The 27,644-nt window shown below is 45.2% G+C and overlaps 1 protein-coding gene and 1 long non-coding RNA gene across 2 annotated transcripts in view; one reads left to right on the top strand and one right to left on the bottom strand.

Moving 5' to 3' along the window:
• Nucleotides 1-22,269, bottom strand: part of ATP1B1 (ATPase Na+/K+ transporting subunit beta 1) — a 30,422-nt gene extending 8,153 nt beyond the window's left edge. The window contains exons 1-2 of the mRNA XM_035114434.3: nucleotides 21,767-22,269; nucleotides 15,116-15,244 (exon numbers count right to left, since the gene is read on the bottom strand). Coding sequence (XP_034970325.1) covers nucleotides 15,116-15,244; nucleotides 21,767-21,863 — 226 coding nt within the window. The 5' untranslated portion in view covers nucleotides 21,864-22,269. The remainder of the gene's footprint in view (nucleotides 1-15,115; nucleotides 15,245-21,766) is intronic.
• A 126-nt stretch (nucleotides 22,270-22,395) lies between these two features.
• Nucleotides 22,396-26,620, top strand: LOC148685997 (uncharacterized). Its single transcript, XR_015949789.1, has 3 exons — nucleotides 22,396-22,520; nucleotides 22,962-23,141; nucleotides 25,594-26,620. It is a non-coding gene; the product is annotated as an uncharacterized LOC148685997 (long non-coding RNA).
• Nucleotides 26,621-27,644: the final 1,024 nt, after the last annotated feature.

The following is a 27,644-nucleotide window of genomic DNA, read 5'->3' as shown; positions in this document are numbered from 1 at the left end:
CAATTCTTGTTGTCACTTCACATCCCTAACACAAAGGGGGGCGCCTTTCTCAAAAGCCCAAATGTATAGTCCATATAAGAGCTTCAGAAGTAGGATTACTGGCAGACACTACCCACAATAAAGCGCTCCTGTATTGTACATCATTCCAGAGATCCTACAGGTGAGACGATGTGCCTGAGTTAGCATGAAGGGCACCAGATTTCCAGAAGGACCCTTCACAAGCAGCTGGTTTTTCAAAAGATGGGGCAATGGAGAACCAGGCTGGATCTAGACACATCAAAGAAGCGTTTCAGTTAAACGCATTGTAAACTTTGTATGAGAAATCGGGCTGGCAAAAACGGAACTCCATAGTGCCAGCTGGTGTCACAGTGTTAGAATGCATAAACAACGCATATAAAATGTTCTTTCTTTGCCAGTGCAGCTGAGTCTCCAGTCTCTTTCCATTTATTTCACTGAAGGGGTTTCTAGGAAGGGAAGCTGTCCCTTGTTTTTGCAGCACCCACAAGTCACGTCAGCCAAACATGTGCCATGGCCCAGACAAGCCAGTTTTGAGTAAAGCCTGACAGTCAATCCTTGTTATGTTGCACAGCTTACGAACTGCAGAACAAAAAGTATATATACAGGTCTGTGAAATCCTAGGAGGGAAAACTGCACCCGCATTGCTCCACCATCTCAAGTACCCAAATGGGAAGGGATTCAGGTGCACAGACTCCTTACTAGATCAAAGGCAGCAGCTCTATCCAGGCATTCATTAACCATGGCAGATAATGAAAGTGCGGTGAAGGGAGGCAGGATACACTCCTGACTTACACATATTTTAATGAAGCCCCCTCTGCCCCCGCATTAGAACACCCTTAAACTATTAGTTAAGCTCACTGAACACACAAGATGTGTTAGTTAAGCTCACTGAACACACTGACTTACATGACTTCAAAAGGAGATCAAATTTATGCAGGATAAAGCTATCAGTGGCTACTTGTCATCATGGCCATATTCTAGCTCCTGGTTGGCTACACCTTACACCAGCCTTCCCCCACATGGTGCCTCCCAGATGTTTCGGAAGATGACTCCCACCAACCCTGATTTTCGACCATGTTTGGGGGGGGGCTGATTGATCCCTGTGCTCTGCAGGTTGGGGCCACTTGCATGGCCCATCATATCAGGAGGTCCATTTTGTATGATGTAAGAATTTGAACTTGGTGCGGAGGCACCCATCTTTAGGAATTTTATCCCCAGCCCCTGTGCATTACACATCAGACAACTGCTGCCTCTATTGTCTTTTCAGCACCTATCAAAGACCTTTCTCTTCCAGCATACTTTAGTGGAGATTTTTATCTCAGTCTTGCTCTGCATTGGACTAGAAACTGTATTTATATACGTTTTTTGCTGATGTGAAATTGCTTCTGGATGCTTCATGGGAAGCGATTCATCAATGATGAAATAAATAATAACTCAACACATGAATTAAGGCATCTTAGGAACAGTTTGCATAAACTGCATTTAGCTTGCATGAAAATGCCCAATCCAGTTGGGCTCTTGCCTGTGCCACTCGGCATACAAAGGTGAGAAAGGGGCAAGAGAGAATTACAAATAGTGACAGGAAGAGGCCCATAGTTGGAATGCAAAATGTTCAGCTATCATGCCACTCCACACTCATATCATTGAACTATCACTGCATTTGTTTTGTGGGTCAGATTAGGGCGGGGTGGTCCAGGAGCAGCAAAAACTGAACACAATAAATATATACAGTATTCTTATTCTAGAATAAGTTCTGTTTCTTTGGGGGGGGGTAGAGGCAAGGAGAAGGGAGGGAATGGAAGATGATATCTGCAAGGGACAGATACATGTCACCATTCCATACAAATGAATGCATTCCACATGTTCGTTCTCCCATAAGGTTCAGGTGGAGTTTTAATTGAATTACCCGATGCTTGCTTGATATCGATGCTGAAAGTAATGGGAGATGAAGTTCATGCTGCTTCGCTAACTGCCACATGCTGAGTTTGCTGTGGCACAAGCTCCGTTTCCCTTTGGCACATCTAACTTAGATCCGGCAGCCAAGACCTTTTCCAGACACTGCCATTATATAGCAGTTGTTTCTATAACCAGGCTGGGCTCTTGGTTCTCTTTCTGCTATGTCTCTTTCTCTCCTACCCCAGAATTCAGCAGGTTCAACAAAATAATTGGAGGAATTTAATGTAATAGGGCCTGAAACACATACAAAGTTTTATCCTTTATATGCCAGTTGAATACCAATTGCTGGAAGCCATAGGTCCTGCTTGTGAGCTCCCCTTTACAGCATCTGGTTGGCTACTTAGGATGCTGTACTAGATGAGCCATTGGCCTTATCCAGCAGGCTTTTCTTATGTTGTTCTTATCCTATGAGAGATTCCCAGGTAGGGGAATGAGTTGTAAAATCTGGGGCGACCCAAGAATCGTTTTGTGGACTGTTATGGGTACTGCTGTTTTACAACCAAGCTCTCCATCCTCGGACAGGCTGTCCCTACTGTTCTGCAGTGGCCCAGTTTGTGCAACATGGCAAATCATAATTAAATACTTTACCATAAAAACATATTTCACTCCTCATCTGGGATGGGCGAGAGCATTGTGTCCAAACAGGAGCTAGCATTTCGCTCAAAGAAATCGCCACAACTGGTAAGTCAAAAAAGAAACCCTGACTTCATTTCGTGGCTTGTTGGGAGAGAAGCAACCTATGATCTGGATGCAATGCTAAATCAGGGGGCCATGGCTTGGGAGTCATCTGTGCATTCACTTTTTAAAACACACACACACACTAAAAATCAATATGGAAGAATAACTGTGTCATGAAACAGTCAAGTTAAACAATATCAGGTAGCAAACGGTAGTTTAAAGATGTAGTTCTAGGCTTTGCAGGGCTCTTTTATTTGCCAGCATTGGGATTTCTTAGTTAGAATCATACAACTTTCACACAAACCCAGCACACATTTTCCGCTCAGTTAGCATTTTAGATCCCCAAACTGCCCCCCCCCCAAACCATGGACCACTTGAAAATGGCTCATTTTTTCTGCCTGTTGTAGCAATTTTAGTGCACTATGCTAGTTGCTGTATGATTTCTAGTTGCATTATGGTTTTACTGCAGTTTATTGCATTACAATCTGAATTTCACAGAATTAAAAATACAACAAAATACAATACAAGTAGTAAAGAAAATAGCAATATAATTAAATATCAATAAGAATATTTAAAATGGACATGCTGCAGACCACTTGGATGAAGCTCATGAGTTTGGGGACCCCTGCCCTAGGCCTTACACATGTTATGTGTAGATCTGTATTCACTTTCGGGTGACGAAAGTGGGTGATGACTCAAAAGTTTAAAACTCTTATGCAGTGAAATCCTATGCACATTTGCCTAGAAGTTAGTCCCACAGCATTCCATGGGTCTTACTTCCTTGCCAGTGTAAGGCTTAAGCACTGCTGCCTAAATTGTTTATAGCAGCCATCCACCACCCCAATATACATTCTGTTTTCTGACTATCTTAAATTGGGTCTCCATAATAAAATCAGTTCTCATGCCAGATTTCATCCTCATATCTGGAATATTAATAATGGTAGTCAACAATTTGCTGATCAACTGCCTCAGGGTCATTATATTTCCCCCTGTAGTTGAAATTCTTGCACATGCAAGATTATTTTTGCTGAGTGGTGAGGCTGCCTATTCCATGTACATGTCAGAGGAAGAACACTCGTGCCACAGTTCAGACATTACAGCAGCACACGTGCTTTTCCTAGTAAACATGGATTAGTGCAGCACTGGAAAGATCAGCCCATGAAAAGGCTCGCACATTACAAAGAAATTGCTTGCACCTTACTATTCTAAAAACAGAAACGCCATTTGTCTCTCTACAGGCTATTTGAGAACTAAACAGAAATCTTTCATTAATTCTTAAAATACAATCCAACACACACACACACACACACACACACACAAAGGGCTTAATTTATTTCCACCTTTACTTTCCACAGCTTTGCACTGCATGCCTACCTCTCCAAAATAAATAAACGTGTCCTGGCTCTTGCTAAAGGGCAAACAAGAATAACTCCTTCCAACAGCTCTGCCCTGCTCAGTAACCTAAGACCAACAATGCAATGTGGGCATGTACGACAGGAAGCAGGAGGAGAAAGGCACTCAAATGCTACTAAAGAATTCAGGAAACAAACATCGTGCCAGTAGCTCACACTTACCAAAGGCAAGTCCAGCTGGCAGCCACTTAAGGCACCCACTGGGATCCTGCAGACCCCGGGGATGAAAGCAGATTTGTTCGTTTTGCTGCTATTCTGAGGGCTGATTCATGAAGAAAAGGCATGTGCTACAGTCCTAACTAGAGTGAATCACTTTAAACTACTGGGTCATAGAGAACTGTGTTAAAAGCTTCCTGCATGTGTAAAAGCTACTACATTAGGGATGAGGGCTGTTAGTCAAACTTTGTCCGAGTGTGTTTGAATGAGGATCCTGCAGTAGAGATCATTCACTAGGTTCCCCCTTTGAAACAAGAGTATTTCCTTTCTCCCCGGTGTAGCATTTGTTCCCAGAACCATCTGAGTCATAAATCAAACGAAGTGGAAAGTTTCCAGTGTGATGCTCCATTTCTAAAAAAGCAGATTACAGTAACTGACAAGCAGGAAGCGATTGGTTGCAAATAAAGTCAGCAGATAGAGAATAACAAGACTGGCAAAATTATTGCCTAGATATTCATATGAATTACTATCAAGCTGGCCAAATTTCTGCATCATTACCCAATTGCATACCCTGTTTCTCATATTTTAAGACATACCCATAAAATAAGCCATAGCAGGATTTTTAAGCATTCAAGGAATATAAGCCATACCCCGAAAATAAGACATAGTGATAGGCGCAGCAGCAATGCCGGCCGCGGCAGGAGGAGGAGGAAAAAAATAAGACATCCCTTGAAAATAAGCCATAGTGTGTTTTTTGAGGAAAAAAATAAATATAAGACGTGTCTTATAATATGAGAAACACGGTAGTCAACATTGAGGGTCATGATCAATGCATGTCCCCTCAATAAACATGGCTTACTTCCAAGTATGATGAACTCTGGACCCAACTCATTGCATTTATTTATTTAAATGTTCATACCCCACCTTTCCATTAAAACACCTGAATGTGGCTTACAGTGATAAAAATCAAGGAAAAATACTTTTTTTAAAAAAAGATGAGGGAGATCAGGAAACAACAAAAGTTCGACTGAAATCCTGGAATGTTTAACAAGGTCAGCCATTCAGCAGGTTCTGAGATTTATCTGGTGAAAGGTTACAGCTGTTTGTATTCCATCAAAGAGAATCAAGAAGAGCCGGTTATGGATACACCTCCTAAGAAAGCAAGTCTAATACCCATGGTGGAGTTAACTGTTCAGTTACAACTGGTTACATACAGGATTCCACCTTCTTTCCAAATGTGGTTGCCCCTTTCACCATCATTACTGCTAATAATTACCGAGCCAATTAACTATGTATATGCCAGCAGTCGTTCAAAGTGTCATATGAGACACACTGTGGGCAGTTCTGAGACCCCGACAACCTTTTTTCCTTGGCAGCAGGTGGACTGGATGCCATTTTAAAATATGGACTTCTTTACGCATTGCGTAAAGTGCTGGAGGAGACTCTTGAGAGTCCCATGGACTGCAAGAAGATCAAACCTATCCATTCTGAAGGAAATCAGCCCTGAGTGCTCACTGGAAGGACAGATCCTGAAGCTGAGGCTGAAGCTCTAATGCTTTGGCCACCTCATGAGAAGAGAAGACTCCTTGGAAAAGACCCTGATGCTGGGAAAGATTGAGGGCATAAGGAGAAGGGGACGACAGAGGACAAGATGGTTGGACAGTGTTCTTGAAGCTACAAACATGAGTTTGACCAAACTGCGGTAGGCAGTGGAAGACAGGAGTGTCTGGCGTGCTCTGGTCCATGGGCTCATGAAGAGTCGGACACGACTAAACGACTAAACAACAACAACGCATTGCAAACAGACCCTAGCCCAACTGCCCAAATATTCCAAAAAATTGCTTGGGTCAGCATGCCTTTTAAAAATCCAGACTGCTGGACTTTGAATTTTGAGCAGCGGGGCATGAGTGCCTAGACAGGGTCTGGAAAACTTCCATTTTTGTTCACTAGGATATTTGGCCAATCTTGCCAGGTGGTCTAGAGAGGCACAGATCCTGGCATGATGCCTTCAGCTCAGGGAGCTGGACAAGAGTCACAGACTCAAATAACTCATCAAAACCCAGCAAGTCTACATTCGGCACTAGATAGAGTCGTTTCCCCCCGTGGTGAAGCCAAGAGCACAGTAAGGAGCCAATTGAAGGGGCACAAATTGTTTTTAGACACAGAGAGCTATGTGGTTCTGCCAAGTTAATAAAGTAGGGATTAACACCATTATAGCTCCCAAAAAATGAGCAGTGAGGACAAGCTCAGGTCCAGTTTTTTTAGAGCCCAGAGCAGGGTGTACTTGGCAGTAGTCCCTCATCAATATTGATTGCCCCTGCAATGCCCAATACCACTTGCTCACACACACCCTGCAGCAGTGCTGCTTCCATCATCAACCTTGGCCTTCCCTGAAGTTAAGCAGGCTTACCTGGTAGTGGTGCTGTAATGGGAGGAGTAAAACAGCACCACAACAGCCAGCCCTTTACAGCACTAATAGATAAGCCCACGAGTGAGTGAGAGCAGGCAAATAGTGGCTGCAGCAGCACAGTCACTGGGGGAGCCCAAGCGATGAGAGGCCAGGGGTGTCCAAGTAAGATGTCAGCCCATTGGAACTCATTCTCCATTTTACCCTCATAATTCACCAGTGAGGTAGGTGAGGCTGAATGCAAATGGTCCAAGGTCCCCCAGTGAGCTTCCTGGCTGAGTGGGGTTTTAAACCATGGTCTCCTGGGCCCAACATTTTAACTGCTTCACCTCACTGTCCCCTCTTGAGAAACTGAGGGCTGTTTCATTCATGTATGAATTCTGGGACTGAGAGAGACTCTCTTCCTGCTGGAATTTCTAGAAACCAAATCCACAGAGTGCATGTCATGACTTCTTATCTGGGTTTCTGGCTCACGTACATCATTGGTGTCTATGAATACACAGTGAGAAATCCACATGCCACTACTGTTACATGTTACATTCTATAAATGAATCTCTGGCAAATTCCTACAGAAATTGCCTTTTATGCAGGAATTTTGTGGTGTTAAATCAGTCCTTAATCAGACCTTGATCAAGACTGGGTGGAGCATACATAATCCTCAACATAATTCCTATGCTCTATTTCTGTTAGAATAGAAATGCCCACGACAACTGACATCAAAGGTTAAGGCAGCAAAACAGTATACATTAGGCAATCCTTTTAAGTGTCATGGTCCTAACCTAAGCCAGTTATCATGCCAATTATAAGATATTGAAAAAGGTTTCCACCTAGTGGCACTATATAATGTTGGCTGCAATATTTGTCTTAGGATAACCATTTATGCATTGCATTGCTAAAAAACAGAGGATGAGATGGTTGGACAGTGTTCTCGAAGCTAAAACTGCGGGAGGCAGTGGAAGACAGGAGTGCCTGGAGTGCTATGGTCCATGGGTTCACGAAGAGTCGGACACGACTAAACAACAAAAAAATTAAATAGAAAATGCATCACGGGGAAAATGGGTTGCAGAAGAGAAGCAAATATTTGAGTGTGTTAATTCATAGGTACAGATGCAAATTTAGAAATGATTGTGATAAGTTTAATAGAAATACCGTACTCCTCACCCTAGTGGCGGAAACTGTGCCTGTTCAGTCTCTTGACTGAGGGGCAACATCAAGACCCACCCCCACCCCCCCATTCTGCCTTCTGGTAGTTTGTCTCTTTAAACCAGACTTGGACTAGACAGCCCTTCAAATGGAGGACTATCCTATGTAAACTAAGACATATGACCATCCTAGTTTGCCATCCACTCTGTCTCTCTCATAATGGAAAACCAGTGTGGTGGCAATTGAACTGGAGGACACAACCGGCTAGAACCATGGGCTCAGACATACTGTCTGGCTGTCCACAAGGGACAGCAGGCACACAGAAGAGGCGATGTGCTTGAAATGGCACTAGCCAAAAAAGGCATTTTAGCCAAAGTGCAGTTCGAGAGAGAGATCTTGCTGGATCATGCCTATGGCTCATCTAGTCTAGCCCAGCAGCATCCTGTTCTCACAGTGGCTAACCAGATACCTATGGGAAGCCCATAAGCAGGATCCGAGCATGACAGGGTTGTCTTCCCATGATTCCCAGCGGCTGGCATTGGGATGCCTACCATTGCAACAGTGAGGGTACAACAGAGACATCACAACACACTGTGATAATGTTATCTGTCCTCTCTGCTAGAAACATCTAACATACTGTACCTGGAATGTTCATGCACGGAATAGCTGCTGTGCCCTTAATCACACAGCCAGCATCCTGGCTGTCACAATAATGGCAGCCTGCACGGCATAAGGAGCAGAATGGCTACACACACACTGTGTATGGTATGCAGAAATGAAGTTGTGTGCAGATACTCTTAGGGGGGTAACTTCTAGCATTACATCTGTCAATGAGCAGACACGCAAGTAAGACTTTGCAATATGTAGTGGAAATGCCTGGAAAGAACCACTAGTACATTTCCCTTGTGGGAGAAAGGCATGTTTGGACATTACCATTTATTGCAAAGAGTCTGCTTCTATTGCTGCATGTTGTAATACCTAATAAGGTGCGAAGAGGCCAAAGAGATCTTAGATATGAAACTCTAAAGTTGCTCTAAATGCTATTTCAGAGACCAGATACTCACTGCCATTTTGCTGCTTTCCATAAGCTGTTAGCAGTGCAATCAATCATGTCGCCATCATATGCAGGGCACTTTAAACGGTAGCAGCCATGGAAGACCTCCTGGTCAGTTTCTGGCAAGAATTTCCTGGTCCGCAGCCCTTCACCACTATGCTAGCCTTCCCTTCTGTGTCTGTGATTGCTTGCATGTCTTACTTTGTGCAAGTGACCACAGAAGTAAAGATGTGGTTCCAGAGCCAAAAGAAGTGTGCAGCTGAAGAATGAAGCCCAATAGGCACTTTTCGTCCACTGCTGCCTTGATTGCTAACTCATTATATAGCAGACGTTTCCACTAGGTTATTGTAAGCTACCTTGTTCATTGACCCCTATTTCTTCAACACAGTAGGAGAAATCCAGCAATGTGGCATGCAACACCAATTTATCAGATTATTGCTTGAGAAAACTGTTTACTCACAGCTACAAGGAACAGCGACCAGCTACAGTAGCATTAAAAATACAATGTTCCAACATTTGTTCCAACTTGCATCCTGAACTGACGTCTTTGCTTCAAATGGGGGCAGCCAATGGAAAAAAAACAGTGGTTCAGCTGGACCTCAACATGAATGTGTGTAGGCCTTGCTGGGGATTCAGTGAGGAGGAAATGCATTTTGCTCTGGGAGCTAGCCCACCAAGCAGCATTCTGGCAGTGTTGCTGCAGCCGTTTAAATACTATACTGCTATTAAAAGCTTCTGAAGAGTTTTATAGTGAGCAAGAGGGAGGAAGGGGAGGGAGACATAAATGATGACGGCCTCCAGCATCAAGCAACCCTGGGGTCATTTGTAATGTGGAAACTAGCAGTTGCAAGACTCCATGCACACACACACAGCTGGTTCCTGCTAACCGCTGGGAATGGATAATGCAATAATAGAGGCTTGGTAGTTACTGTTCTGTCAAATCATCCTGATTACTTACATATGGCCAGCTTATAGGCACAGGTTAACTGTCATTTTCTCAATGACTGTGTACACACCCTACATTTAAAGCACCCCCCCCCAAAAAAAATACATGGAAGCTGTAGTTTTCCCATGCCAGAGCTGCATGGGTCTGAACAAACACAAACCCATGTGTTGCAAAATGTAACAATCTACAAAAATGCAAATGCAACACACTGGCTAATAACTGTTAGTGAATATATATTCAGTTATGATGTCATTCAAAATACAGTGGTACCTCGGTTTAAGTACACAATTGGTTCCGGAAGTCTGCACTTAACCTGAAGCGTACTTAACCTGAAACGAACTTTCCCATTGAAAGTAATGGAAAGTGGATTAATCCGTTCCAGTCGGTCCACGGAGTACTTAAACTGAAGTGTACTTAACCTGAAGCAAACTTTCCCATTGAAAGTAATGGAAAGTGGATTAATCCGTTCCAGTTGGTCCGCAGAGTACTTAAACTGAAGCGTACTTAACCTGAAGCGAACTTTCCCATTGAAAGTAATGGAAAGTGGATTAATCCGTTCCAGACTGGTCCGCGGAGTACTCAACCTGAAGCGTACTTAGCCCAAAGTATGAGTGTAATTGGTTCTGGAATTCCGTACTTAACCTGAAGCGTACTTAACCTGAAGTGAACTTTCCCATTGAAAGTAATAGAAAGTGGATTAATCCGTTCCAGATGGGTCCGCGGAGTACTTAAACTGAAAGTACTCAAACCGAAGCATACTTAAACCGAGGTATGACTGTATACGAATAAGCCACTTCAAAAAAATTGATATATCATACGACACATCTCAAAAAAATATACAAGTAACTACAAGTTGTATATCTATCAGAGTCAAACAAAGATTCAATGAATAGCAAGGAACGACAAGCCGTCTCTCAAAGGAAGATGTCTCACAAAAGTCTCAAAGGAAGACGTCTCTCCGAAGTCTCAAAACGGCAGTATATCCGGAATAGTACAACTGTTTTGGAATAAAGTCTTCATCAGCGAACAATTATCAATGAAATATTCATACTACCGGTAGTAGGGATCATGCTAGTGGATCAGTGCTGACTGGCGCTAACAAATAAGCTAAAAATTAAGACCCCTGTGAAGTTTCATGTTATCCTTTCATGTCACAGATTGTTCCCCAGCCCAACCAATGCCACTCCAATCCTAAACATATTTCTAGACAAGTGAAATGGGCAGTTTCAACATCTGAATAAGCATAATTCAGATTATAGCCCAAGGGGCAAAACGGAAGGTAGTTAACTTATTTAGCAGCTAGCCGAGATTAGAAAGCAGATGTTCTGAGCACAACGTAAGACTCCCAGCACCAGACAGCAAGCACTCAAGGGGGCCGCTTTGGTTGGCACGTGAGGGATGGCAGAAAGTTAAGCAAGTGGTTTTCCTCTCATTCAGTGAGACTTTCCCTTCCTCACTTTCCCCCTTTAACCCCCCCCCCAAAAAAATCTGCTCCAGGGGGTTATTCTAAAACAGTAATTGCTCCTTTAGGGATTATTAGACTCAGCGATGGCACATCATTCTCTCGTTTATTTTGGGGCTGCTTTTGAATCTAAGGATGTGTGCCATATATATAGGTACTGTCCACAACTGTGCTAACATTTACTCCTGGACTGTATGCACACACATAACTGTTCCTTGGTTCATATATGAACAGAGAACTCCTGTGCTGGGGATAGTCCTGCCTCTAAGCTGCAAAGAGGAATACACCGGTGATGAGAATCCACCAGAACTAACCCTTCCCTCATCTCCAGGTAACGTCTTTACAGTGTTCTGTTTTGCGCACAATCATGTTGTCCAGCTATCATCAGTGGCATAGTGTGCATTTTATCAGCTCATGCCAATTTGCCAGGAGTGACACCTCCTGGACAGGTAGAGCCTTTTCATCACTGGCACCTCACTTGTGGAATACCCTCCCCCAAAGAAACTGGGTTGACACCCGCTCTGCTCTTATTTAGATGCCAGGTTAGGACATCCTCAGAGGCATTTTTATGATTTTATGTCTCTCAAGCATAAATTAGCTTTAGGAATTTTCCACTCTGCTGTTAATTGTTTCATGGCATTCTTTTATTCTTGTGTTGTTGTTGTTGTTTGTGGATTTAAATTTGTAGACTGCCTTAGATAAATTTGCAGGGAAGCATGGTGTATAAAAGTTTGAAATGAACTGAAACGAAAATTCTTTCCATTTTCCTTTTTTGTGTGTGCCTTGTGCCAGGCTGCACCCTGTTCCAGAACATACTTTTATCCTGCATTCATCCTGCTCATTCTTCCACAATACTTCTAACTGCAATGACTTTTCTGAACTGCCCTAACTGTGCTTGCCCCTCCATTCACTAAATGATCCCCTTCTGCATCATTGCCAATCCGAATCACAGTGTTTTCTTCCCTAAGGTTGAGAACCCAGAGCCCTCCAGCTCTTGCTGTTCCACAACTCCCACTGTATCAATCTTTGGGCCCTGCTGGCTGGGGCTGATAGGAATTGGAATCCAGCAATATCTAGAGAGACATGTCCCACCCACCCAGTGAACATTCAAGATAAAGGTCCATTTCCTTTTGGCACAGACTCTTATTACGCAGTCTGCACAAATGGTTAACTGCTAACGGAGTCAAAACTAAACTGAAAGTAGAACCGCCTACTTTTAGCCTGAAATGGCAAGCAGACAGCAAATGCCTGGTGAGAAACCCAGTTTGCCCTGTGATGAGTGATGGTGCTTAACACAGCTTATATGTGTACGCAATCCCCAAGAAGTAACTCAAATGTCAAAGGAGGCACCAAGAAGGTACTGTGCCACATAGACAACAAATATTCTTGTGGCACCTTAAAGGCTAGAACCCCCTTCAGAATCTTGAGATATTATTCTCAGTTGGCAGGTATATAATATTCCTTATGGGTGTGGGGGGTGATGGTTAAAACAGTAGAGTAAAATGGAAATTAAATGCAAAATGTATAGTCTGAGACAGCTGGGGAAAGGCTGTAGCTCAGTGAGAGCCTCTGCTTTGCATGCAGAAGGTTTCAGAGTCAATCCCTGCCTTTTCCAGATGGGATGGGAGAGAACCGCGCCTGAAATCCTGGACAGCTGCTGCCAGTCAGTGCAGACAATACTGAGTTAGATGGACCAATGATCTGACCTGGTACAAGGCAACTTCCTATGTTCCTAATTCAATTAAAAGTTTGGTGTGTGCAAAATAAGTACAGTGACCATTCCCAGCAGCAGTAACTGGTGATCCCATAAACACCCATGTTTTGCTATGCTGATGGGCACCTGTAGTGGGACAAGACAACACAGTCCATGTCCAAACAGACAGAATCAAACTTCTTGATTAATTGTAATTCAGTGGCCTTGTGCAGGAAGTCTCCCTTTAAAGTGCCTTTGTTGAAGAATGGAAACTTTAAATTAACTTAGCAACACTAGAATGGTTGCATTATTATCAATTAGCAGCCACTTAACTGAATTGTGACTGGCTGCACTTTCTGGTTTTCGCTGCCATTTGAGACAATTGCTCACTACTTTCCTCCCACTACACTAGCATATGTGTGTACACACACACCTGTCAACTTCATGTGTCTGATGAAGTGGATTCTGTTCTGTAAAAGCTTGGGTCATAATAAATATGTTAGTCTTGAAGGTGCTACAAGAGTCCTTATGTATTTTTTGCTGCAACGGACTAACACAACTACCCCTCTGGACGTTGTACCATGAAGATGAAGCACAAATAAGCCCATGTGGAATGGTCTGCAGTCTAATCAGACACAGAATCCTAATAGGCAACAAAGGATCAACTTAAAATTAATTGATGCACATCTCTGCCTTTCCCTGATTTTCTCTCCAGGGTGCCCAGAAGCAAAGGTGGGCAGAGGGCTCTTGCTCCTTTAACAGGTATGTAGAAGAGAGATTTTACCAGAAGCAGCTTCTCCTGAAATATTTGATGCTACCCAACTATGAGGGAGATAGGAGTCCTTCATCTTCATATCTGAGGCTCTCTGAGGTGACCTGCCCTTAGCAATAAAAGTCTGCTTCCTTAGAAAGTGAATTTGTTGTGTCACAGCACCATAGCACTTTAATCCACTTGAATAGATCATTCTAATTAGGCAGCCAGTGATTCAATCCCTCCCACCAAATATTAATAGTCTGGAAGTGACCCTTCTCTCTTCCCTACCCACACTGTTTTAATGGAGAGTTAAACCATAATAACAAGTGGTAATTGTGACACTAAAGATGAGGTCTGAACTAACTTTGGCTCCCAGCCCATCAGTTGAAGACTGATTGGTCTTCAGCTGGTGGGTCAGAGCTCACTACTGAATCACAGGTGGGGAACCTGAGGCCCTCCAGATGTTGCTGGACTTCTGCCCATGGCCAATGGTGAGGGACAATGGAAAGGTGGGTCTCAGGTCTGAAAAGGTAGAAGGCTACTGGGCTAGAGTATTGGGCTTGGATGCCCAGCCTTAAAACTCAACTCTGCTATAAAGCCTTGAGCAAACCAATCTTTGCCTAACTAAGGTCACAGAGGTTGTTGCTCTGAACTTACCTGAACTTACTAGAGGAGCAATGAGATAAAAACCCATTGGGAAATTACACCGAGAACTGGAGGGCACACTTTTCTAGCAGGGCTGCCCCAAGGCATTTTGGCACCTGAGGCAAACCACAAAAAATGACACACACACCCCAGCCAGGAAGAAGAGATGAGTCAAGATCTACATCAGGAACAAGAGAGGAAATCAAGCTTATCCAACGGTTTAAGTTGGAATCGAAGGCTGTTGGCAGGGAGAGAAAAGTCCTGCTCTGAGTCTCACCAGGCAGATACAGAGCCTGGGAGACCCCAGAAAGCAGCTCCCACCATCTCTTCCCTAGGGGTGGGAGAAGATTGGTGGTGCCCCCTATTCACCAAGAGAAGCGGCACTGCTGTGGGGGGGGGGGCGAGCGCAGAGGAAGTGGCAGATCTGGCCCACAAGGAGTGTGATGCAGCCATTGCTGCTGCTGCAGCAGCATAAGTAGTAGTAATGGGCAATTCATTCCTTGGGAGCCAGATCTGCTGCTCTCTGTGGATCCTGCTGCCTGAGATTGAGCCGGCTCTGCTTTCTAGTGAAACAACAGGCAAGCCAAAAATTCCTTCTTTGTTACCAACTCACCTGTGCCTGACCCTACAAGTTTTGAGGAAATAAAGAAGGCCATGAAACTACTGAAAGAGGCAGTCAAAACCCAGCAGCTCTAAATAAAATCCACTGCGTCACAATAAGCAAGCACACAGCACTCTTCTGTGGGGGGGGGCAGCTTTGACCAGCACCCCTCATCAGTGCACATTGTTACCTGGGGGTGCTACTCGGTCCTGATACTTGGGCTCGAATTCGCTGATGGTGAGCAGCATGACTTGAATGGTCCCAATGAAGATACCAGCCAGGCAGCCGTAGAAGATCACATAGAAGAGTAAGATCTTAACTGTGGCAAGAGAAAAAATAAACACAACAGTCAAGGATGGAAGGTTAATTATGCAATAGGCCATTTGGGTACAAGCACCAAGTTCTGCAACAATTGCAATTAAAGAATCACGGAGTTGGAAGGGGGTTCAAAGGTGATGGAGCCCAACCAGAGATGTTGTTGGACTTCAACTCCCATCAGCCCCAAGCAGCATGGCCAGTGGGGAAGGATGATGGGAGTTGGAGTCCAACAACATCTGGAGGGCTACAGGAAATCCTGTTACAGAACCCCAAAAGCAAGGCACTCAAAGAATAACACGTCATTGAAAATAGCCTGGACAGACCTGAAAATACTATTTGTGGTATCGTATCTCTCTCTTTCTCTCTGGCAGAGAGTCAGGACTGCTGCTCACAGAGGGAGCAATACTAGGCATATTTATTTAGAAGTTCTGTAGAGCTCAATGCCCTTAATCTTATATAGGACAGAAAAAATTGTGGGGCATAGGTCTGTTCATTGATGGTTAGGCCAAGGGAGCCGGCGTTTGTCCAAAGACAGTTTTTCCAGGTCATGTGGCCAGCATGACAAAGCCACTTCTGGAGAACCAGAACAGCGTACTAGACAGACACGTAGAACCTCCAAATGAAGAAAAATTAATACCTGCTGCTTTCTGCCCATTGTTGTATGGAGAGGAGGAAGAGAGTGGAATGCCCTACTTAGAGAAACTGACTAGTTGGAAATTCAAACCGGAGCATTCCTTTAAGAAAGGAGGATCCACTGCAGAATTTTATTGTGCGTCTCACTATAATAGGCTCTAAACATAGTGGGTCATGGAGTGAACCTGGGACCTATCATACCTGCCCAACCCCAACATGTGGTCAAGAACGTACAGACATGATTCTGCAGGGCCTTTACATGGGACCCATCAGAATAGGAAAGAGCTACTGTGGATTACAGGTGAAACTCGGAAAATTAGAATATCGTCAAAAAGTGCATTTATTCAGTAATGCAACTTAAAAGGTGAAACCAATATATGAGATAGATGCATGATATGCAAAGCAAGATATGTCAAGGCTTTATTTGTTGTAATTGTAATTATTTATCGTTAGGCGGGTCAATTATAAATGAAATGTAATTAATGAAATGTAATAGCGATGTTTATTTTTATATTATTGTAACTATTTGTTTAATTACTGTGGAATTTCCAAAAGAAAGCAATTGTAAAAATTAAAAGAAAAAAAAAGTTGCATTACTGAAATAAATGCACTTTTCGACGATATTCTAATTTTCCGAGTTTCACCTGTATGTGGGCTAGGTTCATATGAGCACAGAAATACATGGGCTACATGCAATGGCAGAGAGCTCTTAGTGAGGCACAGGGAGGCAGCTACCGGTAGAAACTCTTGCACCAGTGTAAATGAGCCTTCACCACCAAGTAAATGTGCTTGTGACTGTGACCCAGTTTGGGGGAGTCACATCCATATCTGAAGATGCATGAAAATTCAATTCCCTGTAGCTCAGATGGTTAGAGCATGGCACCGATAACACCACGGTTGTGGGTTCAATCCCCATACCAGCCACCTGCATATTCCTGCATTGCAGGGGGTTGGACTAGCTGACCCGCGGGGTCCCTTCCACCTCTATGAACACATCAAGAAACGTCTTTTGCCCAGCATTTATTTGAACTGTGGCCCTGTGATCCTATGCGCCCCAGACAACTTTTAGCTTGCTTTTATGTAGTGTAAAAGCATCTTGTAAAAGTCACACATTTGACTGTACTTCGAGTTGTAATCAGCTAGATTCATATGCAAATTACATACTGTATGCAATTAAAGGGTTTTTGTTGTGGTTTAGAGAAGGCAAAGGGGGACATAAAACTTTATTACTGGGGTTGTTCCCAATAATTGTGCGCATACTGAAATCTGGTTTTATCAGTTGCTACTTTAGAGGGCACAAGGAGAAGGGGACGACAGAGGACGAGATGGCTGGACAGTGCTCTTGAAGCCACCAACATGAGTCTGACCAAACTGCGGGAGGCAGTGGAAGACAGGGGTGCCTGGCGTGCTCTGGTCCATGGGGTCACGAAGAGTCGGACATGACTAAGCGACTAAACAACAACAACAACTTTAGAGGGATTAGCTCTATAACATGCTGTGCTAGGCATCACATGGTGAAGATGCCAACTCATGTCCTAGTTTTTTGTACAGTGGTACCTCGGGTTACAAACACCTCGGGTTACAAACACTTTGGGTTACAGACTCCGCTAACCCAGAAGTAGTACCTCGGGTTAAGAACTTTACCTCAGGATGAGAACAGAAATTGTTCCCCGGCGGTGCGGTGGCAGCGGGAGGCCCCATTAGCTGAAGTGGTACCTCAGGTTAAGAACAGTTTCAGGTTAAGAACAGGTAGGTAGCCGTGTTGGTCTGAGTAGAAGCAAAATAAAAAAATTCCTTCAGTAGCACCTTAAAGACCAACTAAGTTTTCATTATGGTATGAGCTTTCATGTGCATGCACACTTCTTCAGATACACGGGTTAAGAACAGACCTCCAACACGAATTAAGTTCGTAACCAGAGGTACCACTGTACTAAGAAGTCCACAGCAGCAAACATGTTAGTACTTAAGAGACCCAGTGCAAGAGTACAAATGGGTGTAGTGGTTAAAGTGTCAGGCTAGGACCTAGAAGACCACGGTTCAAATCCCCACTTACTGGGTGACCTTGGGCCAGTCAATGCTTCTCAGCCTAACCTACCTCAATGGGTTGTTGTGGGGATTAAAAGAGAGGGAGAACCATGCATGTTGGATAAAAAGTTGAGAAATAAATGAAATAAATAAATAAAATATTGGAGGCCCCATCTGCACTAAACATTTAAAGCAGTATTATGCCACTTTAAACAGTCACTGCTTCTCCCAAAGAATCCTGGGAACTGCAGCTTCTTAAGGGAAAAAGCTTTCTGACAGTAGGAGCTGCTCAGCAGTGAAACAGTCTCCCATGCGAGGTGGACTCTCCTTCCTTGGAGGTTTTTAGACAAGAGAGGTTGGGTGGCCACCAGTCATGGATACTTTAGCTGAGATTCCTGCATTGCAGAGGGTTGGACGAGACCCTTGGGGTCCCTTCCAGCTCTAAGATTCTATGATTCTAAAGGGGTGCTGAGAGTTGTTATGAGACCCTATTCTCCGCACGGAGCTACAATTCTGGTTTAACAGTCAATCCCTCTTTCCTGGGAGCTCTCATAATTTTATTTCTTTCAGGGGGACAGGGGTCTGCTAACAACTGTCACTCAGCACCCTTAACAAACTACACTTCCCAATATTCTTCGGATGGGGGAAAATATTTTCTATCTAAAGTGCTAAAATAGCCCTTTAATAGTATGGTGCAGATAAGACCTATGTGGAGGGACCATAAAGGAGTTAACACCAATACAGAAAAGTTGCCGGTGAAAGAGGAAACCCTAATCAAATAGGGGTTGTTTTCGTTTTCCTTTGAGGGAAATTAGACATGGAGACCAGCAGCAGTACTTTTTTTTTCACACTTGGGGCTAACACACTCTTTGGTAACCAGGCAGCAGTAGGCAAATAGCTGTGACGTCAGAGAGATTTGGACATTTTTTCCAGAGTACAGTCATAGGAGGTGCTGTTGTAACAAGCCAAAGAGTATGTCCGTTTACAGCAAGGTGCTGTACTATTATTATTATTATTATAAAATCAAAGTGTTTCAAAGAGTGAGGAGTCAGGTGTTTTAAGTCAGATTTCTGACCAGGGTGTTAACAAAAACCAACCACATCAAAGAACACAGCCTACTGTGTGCTATGGAAGGCATCTACTATATGAAGAAAGTGCATGGGCTATAAAAGAAACAAAACAGCTTATTTCCCAAGACATAGGTAATAGCCTCAGCTGGTCTAGCTGTTCGGAAAGAAGAAATCAGGGACATTTTACTGGCCCTTCCAGCAACCAGGCATCTTTGCTTCTAAGGGATTCTAAGCAACAGAATCTCTGAAGACAGGATTTTGTCTGGACACCCATTTTGTAGCTCAATCTCTCTGTGGATTCCAGCTCCTCTCCCATTGTTGGCCAAGAATCCCCTTTTGCATATGCCTTCTATGCAGACTCTGGCCAAGGATTTGAACCGGGAAGCTCCGGATGTGTGACATTTCCAACAGGACATTGACTGGCTGGAGACAGTGCAAGTCTGGCAGCAGCAGCAGCTGGCAGAAACTCATGCGTGACTACAAAAAAGTTCCTATACCAATACGTGAATCATTTCAAAAATAACACCATAACCTTTTCTCTCTCCCCCCCTGCCATCTTTAAAAAAGAAGCTATTTATAACGTCAGGTCCTCTTAAATAAATCCATTCTTATTCATTACAAACAATCTTTCTGCTCCCCCTTTCCTTGGATCCATTTGCTGTTTTGGCCTTAGTAATCAGAGATGTTTCTAAATTTGCACAGAGAGTTTTAGAAGGGAATGGAAAGTTCTAGATAAGACGGAAACTCCTCTGATGGATGGATCTACAGAGACACTCAAGATCACCTGCGGAAACCTCAGCAGAGGGAGGAGGAGATTCAAGGGCACCCTCCCCTCCCCCCTTCAAGGGCAGACAGATCTAAATGCTTCCAATGCCAAAAAGCTCTGGGCATGCTCCATGCTACCCCTATGGGTATTGCTATACACTTTTCTATCTGCTAACAACAAAGGGAGGGGGTTGTGTTAAGCGCTTATTGTCTGTCATCAAAGGAGCCTGTTCAAAATAAATGCTACCCTCTCCACAAAGCAGGTTAGGATACAGTCAACAGCAACATGGAGCATTATGAAGTGTCATATTGAAAGAAGGAAAAGCAGTGGGAACAGTTCGATGCTCAGGCACCTTTCGGAGGTGTAAGCAAATGGAGGAGAAACTGTGTGTTTGCCTGAAAACCTTCAGTGTCCTTTGCATTTGAGCCGGCTTGTGCAATGCAGAGCCAAGGTGGTCAACTGGGGAAAGGGCCTCAGCCCTGGACCAGGAAGCAAAAGTGTGTGTGTGTGTGTGTGTGTGTAGGTTTGTGTGCGTGAAGGGTAGCAATGAAAAAAATTAAGGTTTGACTTTTTATTTATTTTTTAAATGGGCCCTGAACCTCAGTCTCATTCAAGTTGGGTTTAGTTGCTAGGAAACAGCCTTCAAGGACTTTAATATTCCTAAAGCTCCCTTTGCTTTTCCACCTGACCTTTTCTCTTTATCTCCCCTGCCAGGCAGCTCAAGCAGGCCTCCCCTAAATAAAGGTGTGCATGACAAAAGGATGAAATCCGGCTTCCAAGCAAGATGCCAAAGGTGGTTTGGTGGTTGTCCTTGGTGGTGGTGGTGGCACCCCATCCCCCCCCCCAGGGATCCCAACCCAGCCTTCCACTACCTCTTTGCTTGGGAAGGTGTCACCTTGACTAACCTTGAGCTGTGATGCATTATTAACCCTTTTGGGGTTGGGCAGAGTCTGGAAGGCAACCCTAACTCTCTCTCTTTTCCGTTCCCACGAGCTATCACATCTCATCGTGGCCATTTTAGAGAGGCAGATAATGCAAACACGCACAAGGCACCACTACCACCCTAGTGAGTGCGTCCTTTCCTCCTTCCTGAGTGGGCAATGAAGGGAGCTGCAGTGGCTGCTCTCCTGATGAGGAGCATGGCGGGTGGGGAGGAGTAAGAGGGGTGTGTGTCGGGCTCCCCCTTCTCTCCGTCGCCCCCACCCCCTCCACCCTGCCCGCAATCACGACTCAGGCTTGGCTGACTACATCAAGTGCCCTTCAGCACGACCTTTGCAGGCGGGGAAAGCAAAGCAAGGAGCAAAGGAGAAGCAAGCGGCTTTTTCCTCTAGCGCAGAGGCAACAGGCTGCTTCGGAGCGACCCAAGTCATCGCGGGGGGGGGGAGCAGCCGGGGATTCCCCACCCCACCCCAATCTCTCTCCTCCTGTCTAGACGGTAGCGCCTCGGAAAAGCAAGCGAGCCGGCTAGCCTTAGTAAGCCCGGGTGCACCTTCCAAAATAGCGAGGAGGCACGAAATGAATGAGACCCTTCTTTCCACACACGCCAAAACCACACCACACCCCAGCAAAAAACACAGAGCAACGAGTCACACATTGCAGGGAAAGGCACGAGCCTGGCACCGCGCACGATCCGAGGCAGCCCTAGCGCTGCAGAGTGGGTCGCTTCCCTCCTGGACACTCCGACCAAGAGGTCGTCGGAAGCTGCCCAGCAGGGGAGGCTTGGGGTGAAGAAGCCAGCCTTGTCCGGCAAGGAAAGCGACCGGGAAGGTTTCACGCACCTTCTCCGAGCCGCCTGCCTCGGATCGCAACGAGCGAGCGGCAATTTCGTCGCGTGGAAAAGCATTTCCAGGCAGGGCACGAACAGGGGAGCTTCCACCTGCCGCCCACTGTCTACACACACACGAGCGCGCACTACCGCTCTTCCTTCCCGCGCGGCTCGCCTGCAAGACCGCCTCGGGGGTGTTTGGAAAGACGGGAGCCGAGAGGGCAAAAAAGAGAGAAAGCATATATGGAGGAAAAAGGTACTCACACCAACTGCCCCCGGTCCTCCCTAGGAACTCTTTCTTCTCCGAGTTCCAGATGAATTTCTTCCAGTTGCCATCGCCTTCCTTCTTCCCGCGAGCCATGAGCGAAGGTCGGCGCGGCTTGTCGACCAGGAGTTATGCAGTCCGGTCCCCCTTCAGAGACCGCAGCCTTTTCTTCGGAGCGTCCCCTCCGCGAAATTCCCGCCGGCAGGGCGCTCGCGCTCTCCAGGCGACGCGGGGACGAAAGGAAGGTCTTTGTGTGCCGGACGGGGCGTCCCACCCAGACAAGGTTGCGCTGGCGCTGGCGGGCGGACGAGCGCGCGTGTCGAGTAATCCGTGCCCGGAGAGAGAAAGAGAGAGACCTGCTGCCGGCAGCCGGGCAAAGCGGTGCAGGAGGTGGCCTGGGGGCGGGGTGGAGGGAGAGTGAACCAGAGCGCAAGCTGGGGGGTGGGTAGGGAAGCAGAAAGAACGAAACCTGGCTCTTCCAAGGAGAAAAATTAGCTCTGTCCCCTCCCATTCGTGCGGGATATATTGCCCAACTCCTGGGGCGAGCGCCGCCCACCCAAATGCCGGTAGCCAATGAGAGCGCCGCCTTTGCCAGCGAGGGCGTGGGGCTTCGGAGGGGCGGAGGAGAGGACAAGTGCGCGAGCCGCAGGAGATGGCGGGAGCCGGGCTAGTTGTCGGCGACGGCGGCTCTTCCAGCTCCCTTGCGTACCCCTCCCTCCGGGCAGGCACCTGCTTCGCGCGGCGGCAGAAGCAGTGAGAGGAGAGAGGCTCCACCTGCATGGGGAGGAAGGGAGAGGGAGAGAGAGAGCTAGGCAGGCGGGAGCAGGGCAGCCGCATTCTCCGGGCAGCTGAGGCGCAGCGGCGGGCGGGTTGGTCTCGGTGGGCAGGTGGACGAAGGCGGAGGGCGAGGAGCCTGCTGGAAGCGGGGAAAGCGTCCAGCCCGTCCCGCGGAGAAGCAGCGAGCGGCAGAGGCGCGCGCCTCACCTGAGCTCAGCCAGGGGAGGGTCAGGAAAGAAGCAGGGGACGAGGGGAAAGGTCTTGCCTTAAAAAAATAAACCAGCCTAGGGGATCCCCCCCTTCCAGGCAGTGAAAATGGGGCAGGCTGAAAACCGTGCAGATCTCTCAGCGTATTGCGTCGATACCATGATTCACAATATGGGGTTTTTTTCTTTTTTTTTTTCCTGCTCGAAAAAGGAATGTGGAAAGACCCGCGTCAGGTCCCGGTCAAAGGTGCGCGCCAGGCATACGGATGAAGCGCCTTGTTCTGCCCGAAGCGGCGGCTGGGAATGGTGACCAACGGCTTCGCCTGCTCCGATCTCGGGGTGGAGAAGGGCTGGGAGGAGGCCCCGATCCTGGAGCCCCTTTCCCCAAGAGGTGCGCGCGCGCGCCCTACCCGCCTTGCTTGTCCCTCGTTCGCCGCTGGTGCCCGCTGGAGGCGGGGCTTCTCCACCTGCTTGCAACGTCATCCCTGCAGCTTTCTGCCCGGGGAATGCCCTTCCCTGGGTCAACGTCCCCACTAGCGCGGCTTCATGGCGGCAGCCAGCTTCCTCATTGCGGAAAGTCGTTGCCCGCTCAGCCAGATTGCTTCATCCGAAAGGTCAGGTAGTCCCAGGACTCACCCCACCCCACCCCAGTGCTGCAGGAGATTCCACATATTCACCACTCGCATCCCCAAATGTACAGCTATGCCCTTTGCTGGACAGAATCTATGGGATAGCTCTGTCGGTGGGGAATGAGGCTCTCAGGGGAATGGGTTCTAGTCCCACGTTGGACAAAAGATTCCTGCATTGCAGGGGGCTGGACTAATGACCTTCGAGGTCCCTTCCAACTCTACAAAATCTATGACCCATGGATTGTTGGGCCATTGCTCCCATGCAGTCCTCAGAGGTGGCAGCTGGGAACCTTGGGAAAGCACCCAAGGGTATGGTCCCAGGGACCAAGGAAGAATGCTTTCTCCATGGTGGAACTTTTCTTCTCCACATTCCCTGTTCTCCCATTATGCCTGCAGAGTCCTTGAGAGCTGAGCAGGAAGAGCAGTGCATGGGGATGGTATATTTGTGGAGGGGGACCTCTCCCCACTGTCTTTGGGCTCTGCCCTTTTCTATAACCGCTTTTCTGCTCCCCTCCCCCTGCTACTGCTCCCTGCTCCACAGCTCAGGTCGCAGGCAGAAAAGGATGACAATGGGAGGCTGAATGTCAATAGTACATGTCAACCCCATGCCAGCACAGCCCTCTCCTGTGTTTGCATTGGAACCACCTGCAAGTATTTGTAGGCAAGTGGCCTGGGAGCAGGAGGCCTGTGGGAAGGGACTGTAGCTAAAAGAGTGATTGGAGAGGAGGAGGCAGGACTTCAAAAGGAAAAAGAAAAGAAAAGGGACAACCAGGGAAGAAAGAGAGATCCGGATGTCAGGGTGGGTGGAATATACATGGCAGGAAGTGTTTCCTTCTCTGTTTGACCTTGAAGAATGTGCTGCTTTTGGACTCATATATCCCTGCAGTAACATATACAGAGCTTGCTGGTCAAATTAAAGGCTGTGGGGGGGGGAGCTGCCCACAGCTACTGATTCTAATTAGGGCCTCTCCCCTGCCCTTGATCCCCTCCCCTTCACCTTTTGTGTGGAATCATACACTGGCCTTGAGACACAAGAGCTCTCCGCATGGAGAGAGCCATTTACTACACCGTGTAGGCAGCAAACCACCACTGCATGGCTTCTTACACAAGAGTGCACTCTCCCACACACCTCTCTGTGTGCACCTGCCTAGGCCCACTCTGACACTCAACCAGGGCAATTTGTATCTTACAAACAAACAAACAAACAAACAAACAAACCCTTTCACCTTAGATGCAAATGCACATTTAACTTTGTGGGTAGTTTGGCCCTGCTTTGCCGTTTTTTCAAAAGGAGCAAATCCACATACCCCCATCTTATGGCCGCTTTTTTTCCTGATTGTCCACCCAGTGCAAATTGCTCGTGTTATAAAGGCTTTCTAATGATCCAGGTGTCTGCGAGTGCATTGGTGAGAATATTCATCGCTTCCTCTTGAACACTGGTGAGAAACAGAAAGTTGCAAGATTTGGGAAAGGAATAGGTAAATTTAAAAAGTAGCAGAGAGATGGAAGGTCCATCTGTCTAAATCAGGAGTAGTCAACCTTTTTATACTGTTATATCACTTTGAGATGTTTTACATTACAGTACAGGAAGTGGTTCATAAATGGAAATAAATAAATGTGTGTGTATGTGTCCTTTTGCCCTCCCCATGGTAGAATGTTCAGAAATACCAGAGCACCATGCAGCAGATTTCAAGCATTCCCACCAATGTATTGCGGGCATCCAGTTAATTATATTACTAAGGCCTAGTCTGTGCAAATGGATTTTACTCATTATGGACCATATTCAACTAGATTGTTGTGTTGGTGGAAGCCAGTGCACCGTCCCCAAATCTGCTCTGGAGGGTTGGAGGAATTAGGGTGTCAGGAGGAGGAGGCAGGAGATGGGAAGAAAGTTCCATTGTGTAAGGTGGGCTGGCTTAATCTTAGCCTTAGCACTCTGTTAAATACAATCCTCTGTGTAGGGCCTGGTGTAGGCCAAATTAATAATAATAATAATAATAATAATAATAATAATAAGCCTTCATTCCTCATGAACACACAATTCTGCCTCCAGGAATATTCCTAGTAAATCAAGAAGTGGAAGCAAAAGCATTGCTTATTGAATCTGATTGATCCACACCTGTTCTTGAGGTAGAAATAATTGGTGAACATGCACATGCTGTAGCAGAATAAAAATGGTCTAATAACTCCTTATTACTACATTTGTTTCAACAGCTGAACTGCAGCTTCCACTTGGGGATAGGGGGTTCCCTATCTTTTGAGGTGTCACCTTCAGAAAAGCAGGATTCCCCAATCTTTACTTGCTGTTGAGCACTGAAAATACGACTCCCGAGTGTGTAGGAAGGGACCTCCAGCCAAACATTTGGTAGGCTGACAACATGGAACAGATGGGACTGAAATATATTTCATCTATGCTATCATCCTCCATCCCACATGCCCAGGAAGGCAGGAAGTGGGTGGAACAACATCTCATCTCTGATTGAGAAACGAGTGAAGCACTTGATTTTTCTCACTTGCTCAGCATTGTGGGTTACTTTCCTGATACACTGATTGGGTTGGAGACTAGCACATTCAGAGAATGGAAAAGAGGACTCATTCCAGCATGTACTGTGTGGGTAAGGGATCTAGATGGCTGCTAGTAGTCTTCCATAGAAGGATGCCTTGATTCAAATTCCATCTGCATCATAAACTCACTGAATATAAGAATGTGAATCCATATCAAGCCTTCGACAAGAGACCTCTGAAGGGCATCATTATGGATTTTTCTTCAAGCCAGTTACATCCAAAGGAGTGTCTTGATAATGGGTGTTTCACTGTGATATTCTTTGTCTGATTGGCTAGAACTACTTTTCTAAACGTTCATCCTTGCTATGGCTTCATTCATTGGCTAAAAACGCTGAAAGGTGGAAACAGACTTTTTCTCACAAAACAAATGAAGAGAATTATACACACACAACACACACACACACACACACATCTTTTTATTCAATTTTAACAAATACATCTTTACATCATTTAAACATTATTACACAAATAGATAATATGTTCTAATACATAATTGTATACAGAAGAAAAGTCACAATATTAGTTTACAAAAATAACATATTCATACAATTTTATTATGACCTTACTATTAAATAATAATATAAACAAAAGGAACTTAATTACTGTATATATAAGCATTGACTTCCCTATCCAACTCTCCTTTGATTTAACAAATAAAAAACATAAGATTAACACATGTTATTTTGTAGCTAATCATAATCTAACAATTCATTTTATCACTATTTTCTCAAATTTGTACAACAAGAGTTAATCCAATGCATGAACCATGTTGAGGTTGGGCCTCTTTTTTAAATAACAGAAAACTATTCCACTCTTCAAGAAATTTATTTCTCGGATTTTATTTTATTTTTTTCTGATAGAAAAGCCAACTCAATATATTCTACAATTTTAAGAAGCCATTCTTTTTTATTAGGTATTTTGTCACTCTTCCAATAGGATGCCACTAAGAATCTTGCTGCATTGGTGCCGTATAGAAAAAAATTCTGTGATTTATTAGGTATATCTGGAGTTGTGATTCCTAGTAAGAACACTTTTGGTGATTTGTGAAAGTTAAATGCTAATATTGTTTCAAATTCTAAATAGATTTCATCCCCAAATAGTTTATTTTTTTTACATTTCCACCAGATGTGAAACAGATCACCAACTTCTTTACATCTCCAGCTGGTACTATGCACACTTTATACATCTTGGAGAGCATGTGTGGGGTTATATGCCACCTACAAAACATTTTTAACAAGTTCTCTCTGATCACATTACAGGTGGTGAAGTTCCAACTTCACTTCCAAAGTTTTTCCCATCTAGAGAACAATATGTTATGCTCCACATCCTCTGCCCACCATCCTGTGCACAATATATATATACTGTATAACTTGTCACAGAAAATACAGCCTCTTGGGTAGTGTGTCTGGATAGTGCAGTGAGCTAACCACTCATAGCAGTGAAATTTCTATGCTGTCTGAGCCATAAAACCCATAAAAGTACCCCTCCCCCAATTGCAATAGTGGTGCTCAGTCACATGTATTATCCACACATTTTCCAAAGTTCTGGTTTTGGCTGCCAGCTATTGCCTGTGTTCTTAACTGAAAATTTTGTCCTTAGAAGTCCATATTAAAGAAGATTGGCAAATTAAGTTAATGGAATATGTGGAAATGGCTAAATTAACTGGGAAATTGAGAAATCAAGACGACAACAAATATACA

The sequence above is a fragment of the Zootoca vivipara genome, chromosome 4 (genome assembly GCF_965207765.1).
Source record: "Zootoca vivipara chromosome 4, rZooViv2.hap1.1, whole genome shotgun sequence".
Classification (NCBI taxonomy): domain Eukaryota; kingdom Metazoa; phylum Chordata; class Lepidosauria; order Squamata; family Lacertidae; genus Zootoca; species Zootoca vivipara.
Note: the sequence above shows the minus strand (reverse complement) of the source record. Positions and strands in the feature narration are given on the sequence as shown.